Source organism: Wyeomyia smithii, chromosome 3 (genome assembly GCF_029784165.1).
Source record: "Wyeomyia smithii strain HCP4-BCI-WySm-NY-G18 chromosome 3, ASM2978416v1, whole genome shotgun sequence".
NCBI lineage: Eukaryota > Metazoa > Arthropoda > Insecta > Diptera > Culicidae > Wyeomyia > Wyeomyia smithii.
The window spans coordinates 57,949,036-57,976,593 of record NC_073696.1 but is presented as its reverse complement, the minus strand read 5'-3'; the positions used below and the strand labels follow the sequence as shown (position 1 = coordinate 57,976,593).

Genomic DNA, 27,558 nt, shown 5'->3' with positions numbered 1-27,558 from the left:
TTCAACTGCTGAATGGTAATCGAACATGCAAGTTTAATTAAAATATTTCTTCAATGCTTACAATTAGGAAAAACTGTGAATAAATTTATCGATATGTACTAGTAGCTCATGCAAATTGTACGTTGTATGAAAGAAGCGCCTAACCGGAACCTTAATACTATTAACAACATTCCCAGTCGGAACGGGAGCTTGAAACGACATCTTTTTTTTTGTTGTTTTTTCCCTCGATAAGCTATAATAAGCATTGCACATTAGGATCTGCCAGCAGTAGTAACAGAGTAGCGTCGAACAAGCTTCCGTTTCGCTGGGAGAATTCTCACGCGGGCAACCAAATGCCACTTTCGCACGGAATGGCTGCCGGTGGATGCAAAAATTGAATTTTTATTCAAATGGCCCGAAATTAAACGGTCGTCGCAGTTCTTCTCCTCGTAGAAGCAGAACTGTGTCGACTTAATTACTGCCCCGGCCGTGTGGCTTAAATTTTCTACGCAATGAAAAGAGCTATTATGTTTCACCGGAATATTTAAAAACTGTGTGAATCGCATGCAATTTGAAACGAGTGCTCTGTGTGAGTGATGAGTGTTAATTGAATGTGGTGAATGTGAGGATTACGAATGCAATAAATATGATGCAGAAGACGCGGGTGATGTCGGGCTGGGGGACGATGAGGATCTGCATTCTGCAGATAGGCTAGCGCTGTTGGTATGGTATTTAATTGAAAATATTTTCTCCTTACGGCACGCTTATCTCCGGTGGCAACTAGAACGGACTATGAAGCAATTGTGTTCCAGATTAACGTGTTCAAATTCTGTGCACAGATCGTCTTCGGATCAATTCCCACCGGGCAGATGGAATCCATGCAGAACAAGACGATACATTTTGTAGTGCGCTTTCCGCGGAACTGCAGTTGTCGTCCATTTTCTGCCGCTGTGAGGCTGCAAAATCTCGTGAACAAACAAAGTCTAAACGGAATATCCGGCGGGCACAATTCAGGCAATCGATAAGCAATTAGTATCTCTTCGACGATGGGATGCGACACGAGCGATTGCATGGAAATAATTAATTAAAAGGGAGTTTAATTAATTTTTATCCTTGTCCTCTACATCTTGCATTCGCCGCCGTTGGCCTTTTTGAGATTCCTGCAAGTCTGTTGTTCCGGTGTTTATTGTCACGAAGAGATTCATTTTTTCGGCAGCACCTGCAACAAATGTCGGAAACAGGCAGATATTAATTTTAATAACCCAACAGCCAAATCGGCCTCATGTTAATGAAAGTGCAATGTGTTTGTCTTTTCGTACCGTAACACTTTCAATCGTCGCCTCTGCCAGCCTGCATGCATCTATTGACCGCTGGAGGTGCGCCGCTCCGCTCCAGGTGCGGCCGAACCTGAGAAGCGTGACATTGACGATGACGACGAAGCCGGTGACATGTTGGCGAACGGATTGCCGTGGTGACGCGTGTACAGGTCGTGAATGGCCATCAAAATCTTGCGACGTGCCCCCAGCGGTTTGATGTCCAGATTCAGTAAGTCTTGGTCGGTGAGTGTTTGGAATACGGTCATGTCAATTTCACCGTTGATGAAGTTTTCTGCAAAGAAAAATAAATAATCGTATTATAATAAGTTATGAGGATATTTTATTAAATTATTTAAATTAAAAGTAAAGTACGACTTGTAAGAAAAGAAACATTAACTCACTGATGTAATGCTCCAGGCCCAGGTTGGTCAGTATGGAAGTAACGTCATTGTACTGCGATAGCTGCTCACGTTGCCGCATCGGAGTGACATCGATCATCGTGGTCGTCATGTTGAGGCGTGAATCGCTTCCGGCGGCCCCACCAGTGCCGCCTCCCCCGCTGCTGCCACTGCTGCTGGCCCAGCTGAGGTCGCAAGCTTCCAGTGGCACCGGGGACGTCTGGCTGAGACCGAGTCCCTGCCAGGACGGTGTCGGAGTGCGTAGCTCCCCATGCTGAGGCGGCATGTGCATTGCCTTGTAGCCGGCGACGACGCGTGGGTCAAAATTAAACACGAAGGAATCGTTAAGTGTGCTCTGAAAGAGGGAAATTAGATATTGTCAAAGTCACAAATAAAAATGCAGTTCTAATAACCTTGTGCTCGTAGGGCATCGGCGTCCGCTGGTCACCATAATCCGCCTGGAACTGGGGACTTTCATTGTAGCTCATGTGACGACATCGGTTCAAGGCTGCTCCGCTAGCATTGTTTTCCGGGGAGCTGTTCATCAAAGAAGAACCAGCCGAACCGGATGGACCAGGAAGAGAAGTGTTGCTTACATGCAGCTGCTGGTCCAGAGAACTGTTGCTACAATTTAAGCTGTGATAACCGCTGGAGTGGTCACCGCTGGCGCTACTATTACTGGTATTCTGACAGGATCCGTTAATGCTGCTACTGTTGGAACTGCGGTTACTGAGCGGAAGGTGCGCACCAGGAACTTGTAAATGTGTTTGACCGAGTGTTGTATTTATTGACAGCTGCGACTTCACGGGGTTGGTAAAATTTCCCAAACCCGGTGGGACCGCCAGTGAATGCATTTTGGGGGTTCCCAAGTGAAAGTTTGAAAATTGATTGCGCATTTGGTTCAGAGCGAATTCTGCAGCCGGGGTTGGCGATGGCCACGTGTTGGTAAACGGTATAGGATTTATCGGCGATAGTGGAGAAAATGGTTGCGGAACTGGTCCAGCCAGCATTTGCGACACATTCTGAGAATTTTTTGCCTGCTCGTTTGGCCCCAAATAGGATCGCGGTATGTCCACGACCACATTGGGACCGGTACACTTGAGTAGATTATACCGGGCTTCATAAATGTTGGAGATAAACTTCTCGATTCCTTTGATGACGATGCACAGAGTGCTCTGGCGGGACTTTTGCCGTACCGATATGAAAACGTCGTGCGCGAACATCAGCTTGGCAATCTCTTCCGAGTCGACCGTATTCTCCGGGTAGTCGAATATCAATGCAATCGGGAGGCTGCCCTGATTTAATGAAAAACAAATTCCGATTACAATCTATCTGTAAATTGTTCATGACTTGCTGCTGCTGCAAGATAAGATGCGACATCGGTTAGGGAAGCAACCGGGCGTCGGTCTGTCGAGATTGCAAACCGACCTTACCGGCGGGCAGATACTTACTATTAATTGCTGTCTTGCCAGATAGACGCCGTTGATCGAACCGGTAATGGTCACCTGGGAACGCTTGATTGGCTTTATGTTTACGTCGTTCGCATCCGGGAACATTATCTGTAGGATATTTATATTTATATAGACATGTATTGGGGGTCGGTTTGGTGCCATGAATGAACTGCAATTGATGGTTATTTCTGATTGAACAATAATAAAGTACTAGAATAGATAAACAGGGACAAGTTATACAGATTTTCAATTAGAAAAGGGTTTTCATCATAAATATTGAAAATAGAAATTAGATTAAGAAAATCTGATTTTCTTTTGATGGTCTTTTGATCCCTCAATGTTTCCAAAACCCTCAAAAGAAAAAAAAATTCATTGCTTTCCTTCGGTGCCGATAAAATCAAATGACTTGAATAGCATCCTCCACATAATTTGTCACCGACTACCGAATCTCCCCGCCCTACCCACCAAACGGAGCCCTGAATCCAGCACACAACTGCTCCCCGAATGCACAAACGCACGCACAAACCCAGTTAATAACTCTACCTGTGTTCCGGTTCTGCTCATAATTTCTCGCAAATTGCTGGAAGCTCGGCCAAGCACAATCGGATGATGTTGGGTAGAAATTTCCAGCTGCATCTGCACTGGAATTTGACTCTGCAGTGGCACCAACCAGTGCAGCAACGACGGTCCCGGTAACGAGCGGCGAGAATGGAAGAGAGAAATAGAACAGCTCATTGTAGAAATTACAATTTCGCTATCATAATTCATAATCAACCGGCAGTCGTTGTCCCCGTCGGAGTCGGAGTAGCTGGATGCCACAGTGACCGAGACCGGGACCGACTCGTACGCGATTACCTACCGCAATGCTCTCACACATCAAATCCATCAGCCGACGGGTGGCTTCCTTCACCTTCAGCTCCTCCTTTTCGGACCCCTTGACCAGCACCAATGAGGAGTGCAATTTCGGCCTGGTAGAGAATATCACCTGCACGTTGAATTCCTTTTCGACCTCTTTCACGTACGGCGTTTCGTTGTCCGGCGGCGTCTTGCCGGGGGCCAGGATAGGCAACTCGAACGAGATCAGCAACGGCGTCGAGATGCGCACCAGCGCACGTGCCCGCTCGACACCCTCCAGACTACCGCACAGCGACACCTGGTTGCTCTTCTCCGTAGGATTCGACCGGTTCGAGTCCGGGAAGTGGATGTGGGTCGCCGTTTCCTCCATAATGCGCTTGATGTTGTTTCCCCCGCGGCCGATAATGAACGAGTGATCCGTGTACGAGACATCCATTTTCATAATGACGCGGCTCCCCTGGAAATGGTGAAAAAAGGAGGCTTGGTTGTTTGTTGGAATATTCAGCTCCGGCAGAGCGGGTAATCAACGAGTTCGAGTTCGGCATGGTACCGTTTTTAGGAGGCACACGATTCAAATTACCCGAGAGTCCAAACGTGCCATCACTCCGTCCTTCGCTTTCAACACATCGGCCATTTTGCCTACGATCCGGATGTGCGGATCCTTCTTGGTTTTGGCGCCGATTTTCAGCCGGCACGGCCAGCTGACGTAAGTGGTGGTTTCCTTCATGATCTGTGGGAGGGAAAACAGATTGAGGTGCGAGGGTTTTGCACAATATGATGGATGCAGCAAATTTACATACATTCGTGAAGAATTCCTCTGCACTATTCATCCCTTCTGAATACGTTTCAACTGTAAATAAACAACGCAGAGAATGGTAAAAGAAGGTGTCAATTAGTAGGCGATGAATTATTCAGAAGTTATTTCCGTTCTTCGCATTACTTATTCAACCCATGGAAATGAATCTCTGTGGATGTGAGCATAATCATAACATTCGGATAATTTATCTAATTATTTTGATGTCCGAAAATGATTTTTGTTATATTTCATATATTTTCGTATATTTCAATATGTCAATGTGTGTTGCTATAGTATCACAAATATCTTCCAAAAAAGTGTATTTTCATAAAAAGAGAAATTTTCCTGAATTTTGAAATATGGGTCAGAATTCGTGAAACAGGAAAGTTTCGAAATTTCGTCAAATACTTGTGATTTTTTTCAGATTTTTCAGTGCACCAGAACATAGATTCTCAACATATTGTTTTAAATTGTTACTATTGAAAAAATATTTTTTTCTCAGAAAAATATTTTCATAAACTACTACTTAGGATGCATCTGCTGTAAAAATTTCATCGAATTCAATGCAATATTTTTAATGATATTTGAAAACAATTTTGACCTAAATTTCAAATGACAATAACAACATGAAAACTTACTCAAATGCAATAAAAATTGGAAAATCAACTTCACGAGTGAAACTCTTGAAGTTTTTAATACTTATTTGAAAAAAATAGACATCGCGTTTTATAGTGATTCGTTTAACAAATTCTGACCCATATCTCAAATATATAAACAAAAGTGATCAACTTTCCAAAAGTTTAAAGATTTGAAGCTAATATGAAATCGAAAAACCGCTAAGATGTCCGGACCAGGGGGAAAAATGTACTGAGCGATGATATTTTTTGATGACATCCGAGAGCCTATCTATGACAGTGTTGGTATCGGCAAGTAAAGACAGCCGACAGATTAAGTATATTGCGACCGTTCGCGTTGCTGATATTTGTTTGGTTTTTGAGTGCGATAAAGAAGGAAGGTAATATTTTTGCTTTTGTCATTACGCACATTTTGATAATTTCATATAAGAGTTCACGTAGGTGTGAACAGCCTTCAAAATCTGTTTCAACGCGAATAACCCGAATAACGTTGCCGTCTAGTTCCCCATACACGAATGTTTTTCGCTTTGCTGGTCACCTTCCTCCCATGTCGACGATAGCATGTATGGTTGTATAAAACATTCGGTATGCGATACACACATCCTCCAGTGCACATCCGCTCTATTGCCGAGTTTGCTTTTCTTTGCACGAAAACTGTCGGTAAGGTGCCGAGCAGTTCTCACGCTTTCTCTTCCCACAGCTTTTTTAACAGCCGTCACACGACATCCATCATAGGCAAACAAAAAAAAAAGAGAGGGAAAACGTCTCCAGTGGATTCGGGCTGTTACCGAAACGCGCTGTTTGTGTAGTGCAGACACGAAAGTCTGTATAAGGAACAGCTTCTTTTCTTTTGTACATTCGTAGTCCCGAAGACATCCTCCAAATAATGCCGAATCGACACACGGAGTACAATTTTCGTCTTTTTTTGTGATGCTCTGTTGCCAATACGTTCTCAATGAGCCTACCAGACAGTCAATGCTAATAGGTATCATGAGCAAACAGCCACGAAAAATATATATTCGGAAGACAGAATAAAAAAGACTGTACCATTGGGATGCCATCAATTTTATACATCAAACTTTAGGATATCTTATTTTTTACTAGCTTCCAAAGCTTTGCTTTCAAGGTTTACCAAAAGTAGTTCAAATTTGGAGTTTTTTTTAGCATAACACTTGTTTGAAATTTTTCATGTGGCTGGAATTAAGCTTAAAGGTATTACCTTAAATATCTTGCTAGTAATTTCATCACTCCTTGTTCAGTGTTCCCAATTCTATCAATGTTGCAAATAAGCTTATCTGTTTTTAGGTAAGTAAAATAACGAATAAATTGCTATACGATTTAGCTGTCAACTCCTTGACGCTTGGGTTTATTAGGGTTTGACATCATATTGTTTTTTTATTTTATTTTTTCATTTTTTCAAAGTATTTATATTTTTTTTATATTTATATTTAGACCTTCTTGTCAAAAATAAGTTGCATTTTGTAATGTTATTATAAAAGGGTCCTTGTTTATCTATTTTCAATCACATTTTTCGGTCGATATCTCGTAGTATGGCTGTGAAGTTTTCATTTTAAAGAGCTCTAACAGCAAAATTTTTGCAACAAGATTTTATTTTACTACTATTATGAGATAAGTTTGCATATTTTGTCAAAAAAATAAAACAGTTTAATAAGTCCACATTCCACGTGGAAAAATTGGGGGGTTAGAGTGGGTAGGGGGGTTAGAGGGGTAGGGGGTCACAAATGTCCACTGGAGGGTGGGAGGTAGTAATGATGATGAACACGTAGACACGATATTTTTTTCAAAACAATGGATATAAAAAATACCATAAGTCCATAATTAAAATTCTACAGGCATTCTGGTTGTAGAATCATTGTCTGCTTTATTTTTGGAATAAATAATAATTTATATATAAATTTTTGCTTTGTCCTTTTAGGCTGAATTTGAACTTCATGAACTAATCACATTTTTTTGTCTTATGACTTACATTTTAAGTTATAAAGTAGACAATGTATGTGATTTTTTCGAGGATGCTAATAATAAACATGGGCTGAGAGTGTGATGTAGACTTAGAAAAAAATAATTTATGAATTTGAACTATTTTATTTTTGGTTTCTTCCTCTCGTTAAAATTACTTGATTAATTTGAATCAAATTGATTTTTTTTTTTTCATTTCATTTTTAGTCAATTTGGAATACCTTCATCTATTTTTTGTTTTTATTTGTACCTAAGAAGCATTTTCAGATGTTTCAAACTACATCCACAAAAATGTTTATGTATTCGAAATTAAATTTGATTTAGTTTTTTCTATGTTTGGTATATTTTTCGATTTTAGGTGCTTTAGTTGCGAATTTGAATCAACTTTATAGTTGTTTTTTGTTTTTGGTTTAGAAGTTTCTCTGCTGCTTCGAAAGTTTTGATTTCTGTTGTGGCCTTCTTGTTGTATTTTTTGCTTTCATTAGATTTTGAAGTGCTTCCAGCCATTTCAGGGTGAATTTTTAATCATTTTACTTCTAGGTTCTCTAGTTTTTAGGAGTGCATCAGTCAAATTGAAATTTTTCTGTTATTTTGGATGCTTTTTGTTATTGAGCAATTCTCGCTGAAACCGTCCCACTGGTGACATGAGGTTTTTAAAAAACAATAGTTTTGTGTCTAAATGATTAAAATTGATGAAAAAATGAGAAAACCACTTTGGTTAGTTCGTATTGATGGACCCCTCGGACACAAAGCGGTTAAACGGGTTTTAGAAAATTGAATTTTGAGCAATTCTTGATCTTTTTACTGATTTTTTTTTTAATTTGTCATTGAACCCCCTACAACCAGCATATTATTTTGAAGAGGAATGACAGAGCTTTCATGATCAGTAGAAAAAAACTGGCCGCCATCATGGATGTCGCCGCCATCTTAGATTTTATCAGAAAAATGTATTTTTGAGCATGTTCGCAACCACCGATTTTAAATTTGACACCATTGGAAGGCTGAGAAAAAATACTCTAAGATACATTCAAAAAATGAGGTGAGCATTGCTGTGGTTCTAGATTTATACTTTGTGCACACCTACGTTAAAAACCCAACATGGTCAGGAGGATCGTCAAGACTCTCAAACAACCAGAATTGACTGTAAATACCGTGCTCAAACGGTACCGGGACACTTCGACGGTGGATCGAAGTGGAATATTGGACTGTAAACTACAAGTACACAAAAGTCGCTTTTTACGCGGGGATACGTGCCGCGTAAAAAAAACGCGTAAATTCCGGACTTCGCGTAAAAAAACCGCGTAAATTCCGGAATCCGCGTAAAAAAACCGCGTAAATTCCGGAATCCGCGTAAAAAAACGCGTAAATTCCGGAATCCGTGTAAAAAAAGCCGCGTAAAAAAACTCGCGTAAATAAAACGCTTGAAATCGACCTTAGTGTACAACGGCTGTATTTTGATGGACGATGGAACATACATCAAAATGGCCTGTGAACAAATCCCAGGTCAAAAATTTTAACTTGCTAAACGTAAGGGGTATGCTCCAGGTAGGTACAAATTTGTTTTCGCGGATAAATTTTCCCGCAAGTTGATGATTTGGCAAGCCATCTGGCGCTGTGGAAAGAAGACAAAAGTTTTCATCACTGGAACAACCATGAATGGACAAGTTTACAAGGAGAAGTGTCTTCAGGAGATAGTTTTGCCGTTCATCCAGACACACGAAGGCCCCGTGAAGTTCTGGCAAGATCTAGCTAGCTGCCACTACGCACAGTGGTTCCGTTTTCTAAGAAGGGCGGTCATAAATATTGTTTTCCTATGTCTTGAGTTTAAAATATTTTACCAACTTCTTCTTTACTACTTTTTATTAACTATACAATTTCTCAAACTTTCATTGCTCGTTTCCAGAAATTTTATGAGTGTATATATATGAAAAAAAGTGTTTCTCGATGTCTATTTGTAAATTATGGAAATGTTTTGTTCACAACATTTATTTTATATGGCACAATACATATTAAAGAAACTACAATGAACAAAATAATATAATGCACAAAATATCCTAAAAAGTGATAAAATTTGAAATTTTCCGCGTTCTTCTTAAGCTGACCACGCGAAGGAACTGTTATCTCCTTGGTGGTGCTATCATAGTTCGATAATAAAAGATCGATCTGCTCTTCCTCATTAAACCCTGTGGCTTATCCTTCTGTGCAGCTGCTCTTTATTCTATTAGATTATTTTTAGTGAACTGATAATCGGGTGCAAATGTAATGTATTCGAGCTTACTGTTCATCTTGCTTCAAGTTATGATAATCCCATAGCGATGAGTGTATAGATTCTAAAACATTTTGTATCTTCTCATGAATCCTACCAGATTTTCCAGCACAAATTTTAAAGATATGCATTTTGGAAATCTACATCTGAGCAATTCTCGCTGAAACCGTCCCACTGGTGACATGAGGTCTTTCAAAAAGGATATTTTTATGTCTAAATGATTGAAAGTAGCGAAAAAATTAGAAAATCACTCTGGTTAGTTCATATTGAACGGTTGAACGGTTTTCACAAAAATTGATTTTTGAGCAATTCTTGACCTTTTTATTGATTTAATTCTCTTAAATTTGTCATTGAACCCCTTGCAACCAACACATCGTTCTCAAGAGGAATGATAGAGCTTTCATTTGAAGCAGAAAAAAATTGGCCGCCATCGTGAATTTTATCAGAAAAATGTGTTTTTGAGCAAGTTCGCAACCACCGATTTAAAATTAGATATCACCATTGGAAAGCGGAGAAAAAAAGCTTCAAGATACATTCAAAATATTAGGTGAGCATTGAGGTTATCTTGTCATTCTGGTCACTTTTCAAAATCGAGCTTCGAACAATTCAACGCATGACGCGCGTCCAATATCAAATCAACGCAATATACTAACCTGCGGTGTGCGTATGATGTGGACAGTCAGTATTCCTAGTTCACAGGTAGTGAGTGCACCCACGCACTGCAATTTTTGAATAGCCTTTAATCAATTGGCTGAATTTCGTTAGGTAGCAAACGTACCCTTTTCGTCGATAAGAATTTGCTAGGTACCAAAAAAGTGATGATTCTACTCTTACTTTATTTAGGGTAGAACTTCCTTTAGTGAACCACCTGTCAAATTATCTCAATTTATGGGAAAACTCGAGGGATTTGCGGAAAATTTTCGTCAGGAAACATGTTATCTAGCTAATCTGCATCAGAATCACCAGAAAACTTTACACATTTCGATTTACATCAAGAGTAAATTGAATTAATTTGACGGGTGGTCCATTTAAGGAAGTGATCCATCCAAGGCAGTTCTACCCTACACTGGCATACGCAAATCTTCTCCAGATTATACTCGGGATATACAATATTCAGATTATACTCGGGGGTAACAATATCCTTAAAAATCTGTTCACGTGGAACATGGATGGCCCCTCATATACACTACACACAGACACTCACCACAGGCTCAGCATGATTTGATATTGGCTGCACGTCATGCGTTGTACTGTTTGAAGGTCGATTTTGAAAAGTGACCAGAATGACAAGGTAAACTCAATGCTCACCTAATGTTTTGAATGTATCTTAAAGCTTTTTTTCTCAGCTTTCCAATGGTGATGTCAAATTCAAAATCGGTGGTTGCGAACTTGCTCAAAAACACAATTTTCTTATGAAATTCAAGATGGCGGCGAGATCCAAGATGGCGGCCATTTTTTTTTTGTACTTCAAATGAAAGCTCTATCATTTCTATTGAGAACGATGTGTTGGTTGCAGGGGGTTCAATGACAAATTTAAGAGAAAAAAATCAATAAAAAGGTCAAGAATTGCCGGAAAATTATTTTTTGTAAAAACCGTTTAACCGATTTGTGCCCGAGGGGTCCATCAATATGAACTAACCAAAGTGGTTTTCTCATTTTTTCGCTACTTTCAATCATTTAGACATAAAAATATCCTTTTTGAAAGACCTCATGTCACCAGTGGGACGAATTCAGCGAGAATTGCTCATCTAAGCAATGAACCTAGAAATATGTTGACGCCAAACTGTATTCGTCGAAAAGGGGTTGCAAAATATTTCCGCAGAAGAAAACACCAAAAAACAATATAAAAACGAAGAACACATCCTAAAAAAGACCGATTTGTATTCACTTCTTACAAAACGGTCGGCAGGTCTCGGCAACCAAATTATGTTCTGGACATATAAACGATATCTAACGAACATTTTGATATATTGCACGTACGTAAATTCGCATAAGAACATTGTTGAATTGACATTTGAAAATACATTGGTGATATCTCTTTTTATCAAAATGTACCTATTTTACCACTAGCTCAGTCGTAAACAACACAACACAACATTCTTAAAACCATTAGAAAAGGCTCAACATTCCTTGTGTTTGGACTTCCATATCAAAAAACCACTTTGGAATACTTAAATTCTCTGAAAAGGGGTGAAATTGCACTTAACCTAATAATATATTTTTTACAACTGTTCAAAGGTGAAAACTACGCGCACTTCAAAGCCCCACAGGTAACAATTTCTTCGTAATACAATGCAATAATTGATTCTATTGTTAGCTTCAGACTACGAAGGATGCTGAGAGGTGAAGAAATACCAAAATAATGAAGATTTTTAGCTTTATGTCCTATTAGGGGAACCACAGTGGCTACGTCCGCGATTTTTCGGAATGGTACAAGCAGAGTAATATTGATGTTAACGAAAAAATTACTAATCCACCAAACTGTCCACAGTTTCGTTCTATCGAAAGATATTGGCCAATAGTCAGACGTAAATTCAATTATCAATCAATCAAAGCATCATCTGATATGGCAAAGTGGAGAAAAATGGCTGATACGGTTGATGTTGCCTCTGCAAAAATTGATGGGAGGTACTCAACGAAAAGTTCGAGAATTCATCAGAACAGCAGACAAATTTTTCTTTTATTTTTTTCCTTGAAGTTAAATCGAAACCGTGCAAAAAATTCTTTTACCAATTTTGTACATTATTTCTTCATGGAAAAATCGGAAATTGTATGGGACCAATTTAAACCTTAGTACAATCATCGCGGAAATGGAAGAAATGAAAATTGACCGTTCTCGTGTTGCTTTATTCGATCGAACAAATTACGCTGCATGTTAATTCTGGACACAGGTGCTTTAGAAAGAGCACGAAAATTAGAGGATGAGAGATGATGCATAGACGCTAAAGGGCGAAGGATAAGGATGGAACATGTATGATAAAAACTAAAAGATGAGGAATGAATAATGTAGAATGGAAGATAAAAAAAGACATGAAGAAAGATGAAGAATGAAGTACGAAGAATGAAATACGAACAATGAAGATGGAAGAGGGGAGGGTAGAACGTAGAGGATAAGGGATAAAAGATGAAACATTAAGACTAAGGAATGAATCATGAAAGATGAGTAATTAATAATGCAGGAAGAAGAATGAAGAGTGAGGAGCGAGGATTGAAGTGCGAAATCTGAAGGGTGAAGGATGAAGAGGAGATGTTGAAGTATGGAACATGAAGAAATAATGATTGAGAGTGAAGTATGAAAGCTGAAGGACAAAAGATAAAGGAATGAAGGTTAATGCAGAAAAAAGCAAGAAAAGCGAATAATCAAAGATTATTATGATAGCTGTAAGATGAAAGATGAAGGATACAAGACAAAAGATAAATACTATACATACAAATACTATACATACAAAATAAATACAGAAATGTACAACAAAAATTTACTGATTCTAAAACCCCATAGCTCAAGCTTCCAACACCACACAAGTAGCAGCCGTTTGAAAAAGCAATCTGCCTACCTTTAATCATATCCTCCAACTTCTGGCGGTCAACTTTAAACCGTTCCACATGCAGGTCGTCCGGGTTGGCTACGCCTAGCTGAGCCGCAATCAACCGCAGGTCGCCCCAGTCACTTTCGACCGACGAGATTTCGCTACCGGTCGTTTCACTCGGTGGACCACCGTTGATGAAGATGTGCTTGTTGAAAGGCGTGCAGGATGCCATCATTTTTCAACTCCTGGTTTTATCGTGCCGAATGAAGGCTGTAGGCAGTTTTTCTTTTGTGCTCTTGATAGTTACTGCTCTATGGTGTACGCCGGTAATTGGTCTATTGGTATGCTCGGTATGAGCTTCAATGAACTTCAACGGTACGACAATATGTGACAGTCACCCGGTTTTTTCCCTCGCTGTGTAATATCAATCTCTTTCACTCAGTTTTGTGGACCATAACCGCAGTTTCCAGGAGTTTAATTGGATTCTGAAACAAGTTGTAAAAAAATGGAAATTTAGAAAGACACATATTTGTATTTAAAAGAAACAATAAGCTAAAAAGCTGAAACAAACACTAAACTTGGGCCTCTTCTGAAAGTAAAACTTCCAATAGCAAATAAACTATCAAAATTTTGCTCTTCTAACGCTGTGTCCATGCGACATTATTTTGCAAACAAAATTCATCACGTCGCAACCCGGCTCGATTATCGGATAACACATAAATCATCACACACGAAATTATACATTCCACACTTCAACGGCTTTCCGGCATGGCAGGAGGATATTCGATCAGATAAATAAACACTCATTTCCTATACTAGCTACTAGGGACACTAGGTGCCATTGCCGAGCCCAGATCCAACCGTGTGGATAAATGAATGGGCTGCTTTACTGCACCCAGTGCCAAGCCCTGCCCATGCTGGGGTCCAGTTTCGGCTCTCACATAGCCGGACTAGTTCCAAACTTCCGCTAAGCTCACACCACTGACACATCAGCCCATGTTTGCGCTCTCCCTAACAAATAATCGAGCAAATTGTATCTGTTTTGAAATCAAATTTCCACGATTTATACGCTTATTCACGAATCATTAATAATCATCCCCGCAGTGGGACCGTCGCGAACAGCAGCGGTGGTGGTCGCCACGTCAGCACGGATGGACACCCTCTCGGCGGTAGTGACAATTGTCGTCAGAAGTTGAAAGGGGTTTTCCGGGACACGCTAATTGAAACGTTAGCTCACTGATTCGCACCATTTCCGAGCCTCAATGGGATGTTGTGGTCTGGTTGGCCGAAAGGGGGAAGTGAGGACGTTACGGTGGATGCGACGCTAGTGGTCCTTCGATAATTGTATGCCAAACAACAGCCGTCCGGCCGATTGGGGATGTTCAGCTGTTTTGAAGTGTTTGCCAACAGCTGTCTCTGATCCTGTTGAAAGGCCTGGCTCCATTATTGTACGCAGTATTTCTCTTACTCGTACTTCGTTTGAAACTGAAAGTGAAATTGTGACGACAAAAAAACCTGGCCAAAAAATAATTTTCTTACCAAGCATCTCTACAAATCTGCGCGTCCTACAATTCAATTTGCTGACCCGGCAGGCAGTTAAATTCGGCATCCCTCGTGTGCGGCCACAGACGCGATTAGCCGTTCTGCCGGTTGCTGATGTTATGGGTCTCCAAAATTTATGAGTTGCTCTCACTTTTGTCAGTTGGGTTGACTAGGCAGCAGCAAATAGCAATTAGAAGGTTTGCTACTACCGTGCCGAAGCAGCCACGCTGGACGTTGAGAATTCACGAATAATGAATTCCTGGTGTACCAACGAATCGCGGACCGTTAGGCAGCGTATTTTGTTCTGTTTGCTATCCCAAAGGCAGGCTGCTGCTGCCACTCCGTCACGCCAACATACTTCGGTCATCCCGTCGTAATTAATGCGAGAACCAACGGAATCCTGACCACACGAATAACACCGACTGGGATTGAGATGGGACAATGCGGAGGGGTAAGACGCATACACTACTATCCGTATTTTCTGGTTTCAGTTCCAAATCGGTCAAATGGAAAACTAGGAATGAATTGTGAACGCGAGTTCCAACGATAGCGTTGAACCATTCGGATACAAAGTGGACAATGTGCTGACCGGCAGAGGCGATTTGTCCGCTCGGTGTACACAATTTTGCTTATGGCTGAACTACGGCCGCTGACTGGGGCCGGATATATTTTCCCGTTCAATCGAACGGTTCGTAGTTTGTTTGCAGCCGTAATCGGAGAGATAACATCGATTACTGCGGTGTAACGCTATTAGCTGTGATAGTGCGTTGTTTTATAGACCGTCGCTTGTTTTGTCGATTTGTTAGGCTTATCTGTGTTGGAGTGGATGGTAGGGAACCAAATGTTTTGTGTACACCGCAAATAGATGCCTGAAGCCACCCGAACGAATCATGTGATCTTTGGGGGTGCTTTTCATGAATTTTGGAGGTTTAATGATTCCAATCCATGGAACTAAATTTGGGAATAAATTTAAACTCGAAAACTTGAAATAAACACATTTTTTTGGAAGTGAATAGCAAGAAGAAAAATGTTAAGACTTCTGCTGAAGGCTGGAAATCAAAACGCAGAATTACGAAAGACAGAGATATGAATGCGCTGAATGTTTGATAACGAAAGGCAGATCAAATTTATTATAAATTTTATCGATTTCCATCGTCATGCAGTCGGAAATGTCGACGTCTCGTGCTTGGTTTAAAAAATAATGACAGCTGTCACATTTTTTCGTAAATCTCGGTTCAACCTAACTGAAATTTCGGCATAAATTTTACCGAGCTATCACTACCCAGATTACAGATATTTTGTGTCTTAATTTCAGTTAAGTGAACCGAGATTTACGAAAAAATGTGACAGCTGTCATTATTTTTTTAACGAGCACTCAGAGGTGCCAGAGGTTCTCGGCAAAAATTACCGAAACCCGGCAATAAATTTTAAATGTGAACATTTTGGTCATAAAAAATATACTTGAATTATCTCAATCAAAAAATCAATTACCTTTTTAACGTTTCTTGATATCCCAGTTTTTTTTACATTGTACAATACCCAAATACCGATAAAAAACACCCAAATATACATTTTGTATGCTATACTAAAAAGCGATTTCATATTTTGACAAATATTAGTTAAATAAAGTTCTTTTTTTTTAATTTGATTTTAAGTTTGCTATTTTGATAATATACCTTCTAAGAAAGTAAATTATTAACGAATCAATTACACCGAATTTGTCCGAATTGGTCCAAATTTTGCATTATTGTTTCTTTGGGCTGAATTTCATATCCGTACACATCATTTTTACGTGAGGAAACCGTTTGTATGGGTCCGTGTAGGAAATACCTTTTTGAGTTGGAAGTATTCATCTCGCTCCATTATTCATCTCAACAGCTTGGTGCACCTATATTCATCTTATTTTTATCATTTGTCCAATTTGCGGTCAAATTTCTACAAATTTTTGAAAGTAAATCTATTTGCTCCTCGATTTTCCCTAGTGGCTGAAAGTTTTACGTTGAAAATATGGTAAAATTTGACAATAAATTGATCAAAAACGCGTGATAAGATGAATATAGGTACTGAGATGAACATAGGAACGGTTACTCTATAACGAATAAAACCGTTGACTTAATATGTTGATGATCAGTCTAAAAGGCCAAAATGCAATATTATAAATTTTCTGTGTTTACACCAAAAATTGCGATTTTTTTAGCTTATATTTGATTGCTTTTGTCCTAAAACGGAAAACGTGATTGGTATGAGGTCGATATCTTGTACAATTTTGAATTATTGAAGAAAGTAACCCTCTTCTGATCTTGAACTTTAAAAAATTGTGAAAGGTTGACAGCATTTTAGGTGGTTCTTCAGAAAAAAATTAATTGTAGCTTTAGCTTGTGCAAGATGATTTTATATTATGATGATTTCCAGATAATGCGGTTTTTTTACGTCAGCATCGTACCTCAAGACAAGCTGAGGTCGTCCTAATATGTTCTGCAATTTTAGACATTCGTTAACATATACTGTTCACTAGGAAAGTAAATGATTCTTAACCCTCTAGTGCCCAGTGCCGCCTCTAGACGGTCTTCAGTCAGACCTCTGAAAAACTTCAAAAAGAACTTGAGAAATGTTTTTAAAGCTTTATAGTGATTTTTTCGAAGTCCGTCTAAAAATTAATTTGGGCACTAGAGGGTTGAATTGCTTTTCTGGCTCTGAGGCTACTTAAAACGTTTTTGACCGTTTTATTGGACAAAATAATGAAGTTTAACTTCCAATTCATCAAATGAAGTGATCAAGATCACTCCGGATTGAAAGTTGTTGTAGAAATCTTTGGAGAATTTAATTTTTTTTTTTTATTTGTATCGTGCCGTGTCAAGCATACTACTATTGAATAACAGAAGGGTTGTATGCAAAGCCATGACTGCAAGGTTGACGTAGAACTAAATAAGGTTGTTTGTTACTTTACTTTCATTATTGTATTGGAGAGTGATCAATCACAATAATTTTTATCCGACACTAATGAAATGTTATTTCATAACGTAATTTCGTAACCCTACAGAAATAAAACTACCGAATATGAGTATGGCCGAAACCGGGTTGATATTGAGGGGCCAAAAATCGTTCACAGATTTTTTGAATATTTTCAGGACCTTCACATTATTTTCAGAGATTTAAATCGTAAATTAGTGTTGAATAAAAGCTAATCACTTTGAGAAGGTAGCACACGGTGTCAAAATTTGGATTATTATCGAATTTTTAATGTACCTCTAATTCTTTTTCGCAGAAATGTTGCCAACTGGATAAGAATCAAGGATCGGAAAGTTAAAAAATATTTCATCGGCGATTTGTTTGAAAAATTGAATTTATTTATTTATTTAAAAGACGTTCAGCGCAAAAAAAATAAGATGTAATAATTTTTGTGGGAATGCAGGAGAAACGTACGGGAACACAGAAAACCAGTTTGTCTTTATGTTTTCGTAGAGAAAATTTCCTTAATGTTCAATCTTGGTCGGATTTGGTGAATAAAATCATTAAAAAACATTTTTCCTTTGAAAAATTCAAAGTTATTTATATTTAAGTATTTTTATTGTAGTCGAGGATGTGCACATCTCGATGCTTCATACCTTGTTCGAAAAGGTGCGTCAGCAATAAGTAATTTGACAATAATCAGATCGCATTCCACTTAACTTTAGACTTTCAGTACACCATTAGATAACAACTTCCGCACAAAACTCTAGGATACTTTTTATCATTTTCGTTATACATAGGCAGAAAGTGAGAAAAGAGCATTTTCTTCCACTGCTCGCCTATTCTCTTCGTAGATTTGGTTTTTTTTTTCAAGCACAAGGCGCAAACCAAATTTCTACACTTCTCATGGTCTAGCTTCAAGGTTTATTTGTAATATTTTGAAATAAAATTATTGCACTATCCTTAAATGCATTGGTTACTGTGATTTCCTATGGTTAAATCACAGACAAACAAAGGTACCTTGAAATTTATATTCATGGATCAAAATAACGGTCAATTCAAATGAGTTTCAATTACGCGGAATATTCCCGCCGCAGCGGTGGTGCACATCAGCCCTTTTACTTTTGAACTCAGTAGACAGTCGCGTGCCGTGCTGCCAGAAACATTAGAAAGGCTGAAAGTTCAACATTTGCGAAATATGTCCAGTGCGTGTCGCACAAATTAATCGGAACCACATTTTTTTAGAATTTTGTATGGAGTGGTACGTCTGTTTGTCTGTGGTAAAATGACTGACGTAATTGTTAAATTTTTGAAATTAAATGACACTGCACTACCCTCAAATGCACTGATTGCTGCCTATATTAATATGACTGACATTAGTGAAGCTAGTGGGAATTTTTTTTGTAGATTTGCGCTAAAAAAATTAAAATCCAAGTTTTTCAAAAAATCGCCGATAAAATATTTTTTAGCTTCCCGATCCTTGATTCTTATCTAGTTGGCAACATTTCTGGGAAAAAAATCAGAGGTACATGAAAATTCGATAATAATCAAAATTTTGACACCGTGTAGCACCTGTCGACAAATGCGAAAAAATGTTGCACCAAGAAGAATATAGGTTTGTAGCCATTGCTGTGAATTTTGGTACTCCTAGTATATGTGGAAGCGTGTGCAGAGTTATTGCTCGCCGGGTTCATCACTTCTGCGTTGGCTTATGTAAAAACTTAGGGGCACCAAACTTCACAGGAGCGGTTAAAAAGCAATAATCTTTCATTCTTTCTAGTTTGAGCTCTAAGGCAAAACCTATTGTCATCTTAGTGTATACAATTAAAAAAAATCGCTATCACTCACAAACGCAACAGTGCAAGTGCTTCAAAGAACCGCTACTGCTGTTACCCGCTGCTGCTTTGTTACGGCCGTCCTAGTGGCCATCAATTAACGAATTAATTGGTTTGAGCAGAAGCAGGTTCCTATGTAGCCCAAAGAGTGCATTCCCGGTTTACTAGGTATATTATTCTGCCGACCGTGCTTCGAGAAGCAAGCATCAAGCGACCACTCAAAAGTTGAAATTTGCGTATCAACAAGGATTGATAATAGAGATGCACCGAATAGCACTATTCGGCCTTCGGCCGAATACCGAATAACCTTTTTTCCATTATTCGGTGAGACGAATATTCGGCCGAATATTCAGCCGTATATTCGGCTGAACACAACGTTGATCGTATGATAACAAAATAACCAAATGGTCATTGTTTGAAGTTCAAATTGTTTCTTTCGCTTTCCAATTGTTCATGTACGAAAACGATTGAAAATTGTCCGAACTATGGCACAAGAAATAATTAATTATGCGCCTATGGAATAAGGCACGCTAATCCGTGGCGCACCTAGTTTTGTTCTTATTTGAGTTGTCGTTTGAAAAAAATGTTTTTGAGGATTATGGTTAACACAATTTAAAAGTTTGTGATACAACTACATTTTGAGTGTTTTTGAAAAAAAAAAATTGATAAAATGCGAGAAATGAACGAGAACTGAGGATGTGACTTTGGCTCAGAAAAAAATATACCTCATCCAGACAAGACATGAAAGAGATGTATGGAGATTGCGGTTCGTGTTCCGTTTAATGAGTTTTCGTTTACCCCCGTTCATAGAACTTTGCACTCTCTGATAATCATTGGCCACTATTCGGCTTATTCGGCATATTCGGCCGAATAATAAACTTACTATTCGGCGAGCCGAATATTCGGCAAAATCCAATTGCATCTCTAATTGATAATTTTCAATAGTACAAAAATTCGGAAAATCGAATTACAATTTTCTGCATTTGGACGGATGTATAGGTTGTCGATTACTGCAAGAACAGGGGGAAATCCATTAAAAAATGATCGACTTTTCATCAATTGAAATTGGACATATTTTTCACTATTCCCGTTTGTAGAATTTAATTTTACACCCCCATGTAGCCGAACTTCCAGAGAGACGTAGTTTTACGACAAAAAAAAACTGGCATCATTGTTATCAAATACTTGAGATAATGGGTGAATCTTGTTTAATACATACTGGTGTGTTTAATCGTTCAAAAATATCAGAACTTTTGTTGACGTAGAATCATGTCTTTCGGTAACATTCTGAAACAGGATGGGTAAAATGCCGAAAACATCAGAAGCGTCACGAAAATTGCACAATTACAAATGCTAATGATTCAGTCAGTTTTCTACGGATTGCCTTCATTTTTGCAGTAATCGATTGGAAAATAAGTGAGGTATCGAATAAAATGCGGAAAATTAAAAAAAAATATAATGTCAACTATTGCACCATTGAAAAAAGCAGAGCCTTGCAAAAAACAAAGCCTTGGAGCTACATTCCGTATCGGAACACGACCTTCTGTTTCACTATATACAAACTCCGCAGCCGACTGTTAAGTGTACAGGACAATTGCGGGACACTAACAGTCTTTCCCGAGCCGGGACTCGAACCTAAGACGACTGGCTTATTAGGCCAGCATCGTACCTCGAGACCAGCTGGTACGCAGAGCCTTGCTAGGAACGCAAATGTTGACCAATCAGAGCTGCAAACAAGGTCAAGTATCATCTATTACAGGTATTTTGGAAACCTGGATGATTTCCAGAGGCTAGAAATCATGGATGCCATTTTGAATTTCAAGATAGTGACTTCCGGTTTCTGGAAAATAACCTAAAATGCCCGAACACCACTGAATATGAATATTTCCGTCTTCGAGTTGCCCAGAGGCCGGAAATCGACACCAGACGGCCAGACGGCATTCTAAAATCAAAAATGGTGACTTCCAGTTTTTTTAAACCAACCTAAAATTACCAAATATATTCTAATATCGAAATGGTGCACAGCACAGTGATAATACTTGAGAAACGTGTTCGTCAGCCTTTTGAGTGTAAAAATGCCACTTAACAAAGTTTTTATAAAACTCCAAACTTTTGATGCAAATAGATTTTTAATTAATCCACTCCTTTCATTAACTTTCCAAAATCAAAGTGAAATGTACAGCAAAGTTGTAGATAATCTTATGTGGAAAAACTCTGCTGAAGAAACTTTGGTTCCATCTCTTGAAAGTCGACCCCATAAAGATAGTTTTTACACCGACATTTTTAAGTTGAGAAAATTTTTAAGTTAATTATTCATTTTTTCAATTTACTTTTTCTAATGTGATATTAGATTAAATTCCTAAAATATTTAAGAAATACTTCATGAACTAATTACATTTTTTGTCCTATGACTTACATTTTAAATTATAAAGTAGGCAATGTAGTGATTTTTTTTCGAGAATGCTAATAATGAACACAAGCTGAGGATGTGATATAGACTTAGAAAAAGTTTACCTCGTCCAGACGGGACTCGAACCAATTTTGGGGTGTCAATTCAATTCATTTGATTGCGTACCGATAGCTCACTCCACGAGTACAATTTTGAAACATGATGTACAACAAACTTGCAGTCCTTAAGTAATGATACAAGTTTGTCGAGGAAAGGAATGCTCTAACTCTTATGCCTAAAATGTGAGAGCCCATATTCAGTACAATATTACATTGAATATGGGCTCTCACGCTTCAGGAATAAGAGTTGGAGCATTCCACTATTTGACAAACTTGTAGTACTACTTAGGGACTACAAGTTTGTCATACATTGGTTCTCTAAATTGTATTTGTGAAGCGAGCTATCGACACGCGGCGAAAAAACACCCTTAAATTGAATATGCAACCTTGACTCGAACCCGCAATCTCCGATATCTCCGGCATGGTGTTTTGGCCAATTAAACTACTGCGAGAGGTAGTTTCCCCTAAGACCAATATCGATCACCTTTCTCTATTGCTCTATGTTCACACACACTGCCTTGTGGAATTTATTTTTGTAACCGAACGATTGCCTGTTATCATACTTGTTTATCGATTTACTATATCTGATGTGAAGGGAAGACTAGGTAATTCAGTCTCCTGCGCAAGGTTGCATATTGAATTTCGGGGTGTTAATTCCATTCAATTTTCAAACTTAATATACGACAAACTTGCTGTCCTAAAGTAATGCTACAAGTTTTTTGAAGAAAGCAATGCTCAAACTCTTGTGCCTAAAGTGTGAGAGCCCATATTCAGCGGGATGTTCAGCTAATATTCGCGGTGAATATTATGATATTCACTGCGAATATTGATTGAATATTGCACTGAATATGGGTTCTTACGCTTCAGGCATAAGAGTTAGAACATTACACTATTCGACAAACTTGTAGTACTACTTAGTGACTACAAGTTTGTCATACATCGTTTTTTTTAAATTGTACTTATGGAGCGAGTTGTCGGCACGCGGCGAAAAAGTACCCTCAAATTGAACAACCTTGCTCCTGCGAACTTTTTACAGAAACGCATCTAACGGAAGAGCTCCATTAAGCTGGGATTACTTCATGAACTAATTACATTTTTCGACGGGACTCGTCTGGACGAGGTAAATTTTTTCTAAGTCTATATCACATCCTCAGCCTGTGTTCATCATTAGCAGCCTCGAGAAAAATTACATACATTGCCAACTTTATAAGCTAAAATTCAAGAAATAATTAAAACAAAAGTGATCACCGTCGGCTTATCATACATCAGTTGTTTGCATGTATTAGAACGGATGACAGGACACGAGGCATATGGACGCTAGGCACATGGATGTTAGGCATAGTATGCTAGGCATACAGACGCGAGGCATAATGGATGTGAGGTGTAATGGATACGTAGTATACTGCCACAAGACACAACAGTAGTGAGGCCGAATGGCCACAAGGTCGAACTCGTCCCGGATTTGCAACATTCATTTTCCTTCAGAATGTCTATTGAAAAACATGTTGCACCTTTGATGGTTAAAATTGAATTATTCACAACTCTCAGATATTTTACAGATACACTCAGATATTTTTTACTCTACGTATGTAGTTCAAGTGTTAATATATTTCTAATGAGTTTAGGTTGGGCATGATATTTTTTTAAATCATACGGCGAAGACGCATAATCAAGGACAAGGAACCGTTACCTCACTTCTACTCGGCCTTGCGTTCATTAGGCATCGCATCCATTCGGCCTCGCGTCCACCATCCATTATGCCTAGCGTACTATGCCTCGCGTCTGTATGCTTAACGGGATGTCATCATGAGACCGCCACTTTCAACGGTGGAGCAGCGCTTGACTCGGACTAGGAAAACCTTTCTATTCATCTAGCATGCAAGTGAGACTATGTTGGCGTATAGAAATCTGGAACATTTACCAGTGTCAGTTTTGAGAATTGACACATGATTGAAAGGTGTAGCAAATTGAACAAGATGGTTAATAGTTTATTTTTAGTTTCTAGAAAAAAAGAATTACCAGTTTTGTTACCATAAACTTTTAGGTCTACTTGTTGAACACGCTGTTAGATTCTTAAAATGACGTCTAAAGTTGATTCCCGGCTTAGTTCCCGAGCATCATTCCGATTCCGGAAATATAATTCAAGGCTGTTTTCCAAAACACAGTCATGTATGCAGAGACTTTCCATGGAATGGTAGAAAATGTACATTTTTACCAGACCTCATTTAACAAAACATCTGGTTTTTGTTTTCTCTTCTTTTGTTTTTAATTTTTTCTATAAATTTTTATTGTATATCAATGAGTTCCACGATATTTTTTAAGAACGAAAATTATAGAATACATCACTACCAATTGAAACGATCAATGCCTGATTGACATATGATTTATTAAATCGTTTTTGATTGATCATGAGCCCAACATTTTTTTTTGACGTACTGTTTTCCTTTAAACCGTTCAGAATTTATTTTGAGAAAAGGACGAATGACTTTCCATTAGTCTCTACACCAGAAAATAAAATATTATATATCGGCCGGAAATGTTTATTTTTTTCGGGTTTCATCTGTGAATAAACAGTTTTTCCAATCAATGTGTAATATATACTGTTGTGTGTTGCTCGGTCTATACGCAAAGTCATTCTCAAAGCATTTATATTTTCCAGATAATTTTTGTAATTAATAGATCATTGTCTCTGAAGAAGTCCAAATTTTATTTTGAACGTAAATTTCAAATTGAGGCAAAACTCATTCGAATGCTTGCTTAAAAGAAGGCAGAGGAGATTCCGATGCCTCCAAAAATCCTCGAGCTTGATCAGTTGTTGGTAATTTTGTCAAGCTAAATAAGGCAATGATTTTTTCTATTCTCACTTATTTGTTATCGATCCAATTCCATTACAATTGTACCAATCGTCAACATCCGGAGAGGCGAACGCACCCAGGGCCAAATATAACGATTCGTTGACTAATGGGCCGGCACCACTGACCGTCTTCCCTTTCTCATGCAGTGGGCGGTATGATCCCCAAAACTGATCACCCTATAAAATCTTTCGACCGTGGTTAGGGTTGATCAGTTGACTATTTGTTGCCGCACAGAATGGTACGATGGTTCTAAGAATTATCTTCCTATCTAGAGTTGTAATTTATGGACCTGTACAAAACAATCGTCAGTTTCCCAGATTGAGTGCATGACTTAGTTGTAAAATATTTTCAGCAGTTTAGCAAAAATTGTGTTAAAGAAAACTGATTAATAGAACGGTTCTTTTTTTGATATTCTTGAACTCTCTAGTAGAGTTAAAAAATTGACCACAGGTCAAACTAGTCTTTCGAATTCATTGCAATTGACAGAATGATTGAAAAATTTAAAAAAATCCATTATGAAGTAAAAGTTTTTCAGCAGTAAATTTTCACAACTTTATTTTCTAGTGCCTGAAAAATTCAATTAAATCACGATCATTTGCTTATCTAATTTGCTTATTCGAGTTTTGTTTTTTTTTGTCCTAAATTAGTATTATTTAAAGTAGAAATATATTCACGTAAATGTTACTAACTGCTTAAATACCAAGTCCGCAAAAATCTTTCAATTCAAGTCTACAAAATTGGCAACATATTTGTGAGCTTCGTCCAAACTACAAAACTGTTGGTTATTTTGCAAACTTTAGATCTGTTAACGTTAAAAATAATATCGGAAAAGAAATCCACTAGAAATACTTTTAGGAAAATGGTTGATCAAATCATTGAACAGTACAACGTTGGGTTACTCTCGAAAACTGTTGTTTTCTTTTAGTTTAATCACCACATGGTTGATGCGAATTATAACGTAACGTATTGAAGCCAAAAATACCTGTTATTTGTTCGATTACATCCGTTGCAGTCAATGCTATCAATACAATTGGCAAAAATAAATACTGTAAATTTCAAACTTGTTTCGCTTCCTCAATTAACCGACTTGTGCAAGCCTGGTCAAGTAAAACAAATCCTTGGATGACACTACTTGCTGCCACTGACTTTGTTAGACTGACTCAAGGATCATTGGCGGGTCATTGCCAGCGTATTATTGGCGGAATTTCTGTTTTAAGGTTTCCAAAAGTACCAACACAACACAGCAGAGGTCACTGACCTGCAAACTCGGGTCATCGAACTCGTCTCAATGTTAAAAACAAACCTAGATATCAATAACATGTATCCAACGTCTACCCGAGCGCAGCTATGGACGACGGTGTTAGTGTGATCAGCAATGTTAGACGTTGTCAAATGCAGTCACTTTTATCCGTATACCCTATTTTGCAAGCCATTCGAGAACTCACCGATTAATGCCGTCCACTGTTCTAGAAGAATTGTCCGCCAACTTGCACAAGTATTTTTGGATCACACACAAATGGCCGTTGCGTTGACTACGTACTAGAGTGCATGCAATAAATTGTTCACTGTATAAAATCACGCGACTTTAATTTTTTTACGGCCGGCCGCCGCTCTTTCCCTCGCTAGGTATCAATTTTTCACAAAATCAATAGCAGTCTGGTCTATTGGATCGCACTGGCGATCGCGCGTCGTGTGTCGAACTGATGAACACGCACCGGATCGGTCGTTGTTGCCGATCGCTCGTGATCACAGGGCGAGAGAGTGAGATCCTTGTACCGACATCGGTCATCGCGTGTGCGTGTGGCGAAAGAAGACGGAAGCTGTCGATAAGAGATACCAGATGTTGGTCGAAAGGGATAGCTACCGTTTGCGATGGCGTTTCCTGTTAACGGTACTTAACGAATCCTGCTGGTCACCCCAGAAGAGAGTGTGATCGTGGAAGATCGGGAAGATCCAAACCTGTCAACTGGCGTTAATTGTTTTCTGTCATGCTGTTGATAGTGATTATAAATATTATCGAAGAGAGATTTTACGCAAAATCATGTATGGAGTTAGCAACACATTTTCTCAGATTACCATGAAACTTTTTGTGTAGCTTTCTATACTTAAAAGGAAAACTAAAAAGAAATTAAAAGAAATGTTGTAATTTTCAAACAATTACTCACATATCATTCTTAGACCGCCTCTTGAGATCCAATAATTTTCAGGTAAAAATATTCAAAATATATCGTATGCAAAACAATGGTTCTTTCTAATAAGAAGTCATATTTATAACTCACAAAGTTTCGCTGAAACCGAAAACGGGCTGCCAACAGCTGGGTGAATTGTATGAAATCCCCCCAAAGCCCAATAACATATAAAGTAAAAATAAAACCAGAATTCGGTGCTAAGATACAGCCGTAGTTCTAGAAAATGCTGCGAGCATTCACTTCATCTTGAAGCACTTTTCATATAGGTACCGGAAAAAACTGTATATCTGATGGTTTATGTAAGTAAAACTGGCGAAAAATGAGACTGCGAATGTGAAGCCGTCATTTTTCATCACGTGTAGCTGTAGGATGCCACGTCTGGGGCACTCTTTTGCACCTTTTCCCAGCATTCATTCGAACAATTCCGACCCGTCGTGGTTGTCTGCGGAATACGGATCGTAGAAGGAGACACCGACGCAC

General features: G+C 38.6%; 1 protein-coding gene across 2 annotated transcripts; it reads right to left on the bottom strand.

Annotated features, from left to right (window-relative positions):
* LOC129732260 (protein bicaudal C) lies at nt 1–26,604 on the bottom strand. 2 transcript variants are annotated; one of them, XM_055692962.1, is made up of 11 exons: nt 26,335–26,604; nt 13,228–13,685; nt 4,800–4,849; nt 4,580–4,729; nt 4,004–4,456; nt 3,688–3,798; nt 3,145–3,252; nt 2,107–2,988; nt 1,697–2,048; nt 1,299–1,587; nt 1–1,198 (listed from the first exon to the last, which is right to left on the bottom strand). In XM_055692962.1, the coding sequence occupies exons 2-10, from the start codon at nt 13,433–13,435 to the stop codon at nt 1,340–1,342; spliced, it is 2,562 nt and encodes an 853-aa protein (XP_055548937.1). In that variant the 5' UTR covers nt 13,436–13,685; nt 26,335–26,604; the 3' UTR covers nt 1–1,198; nt 1,299–1,339. The 2 variants fall into 2 exon arrangements, with proteins under 2 accessions (XP_055548937.1, XP_055548938.1); XM_055692963.1 differs by lacking the exon at nt 26,335–26,604 and adding an exon at nt 25,872–26,054.
* Between the last annotated feature and the right edge of the window lie 954 nt (nt 26,605–27,558).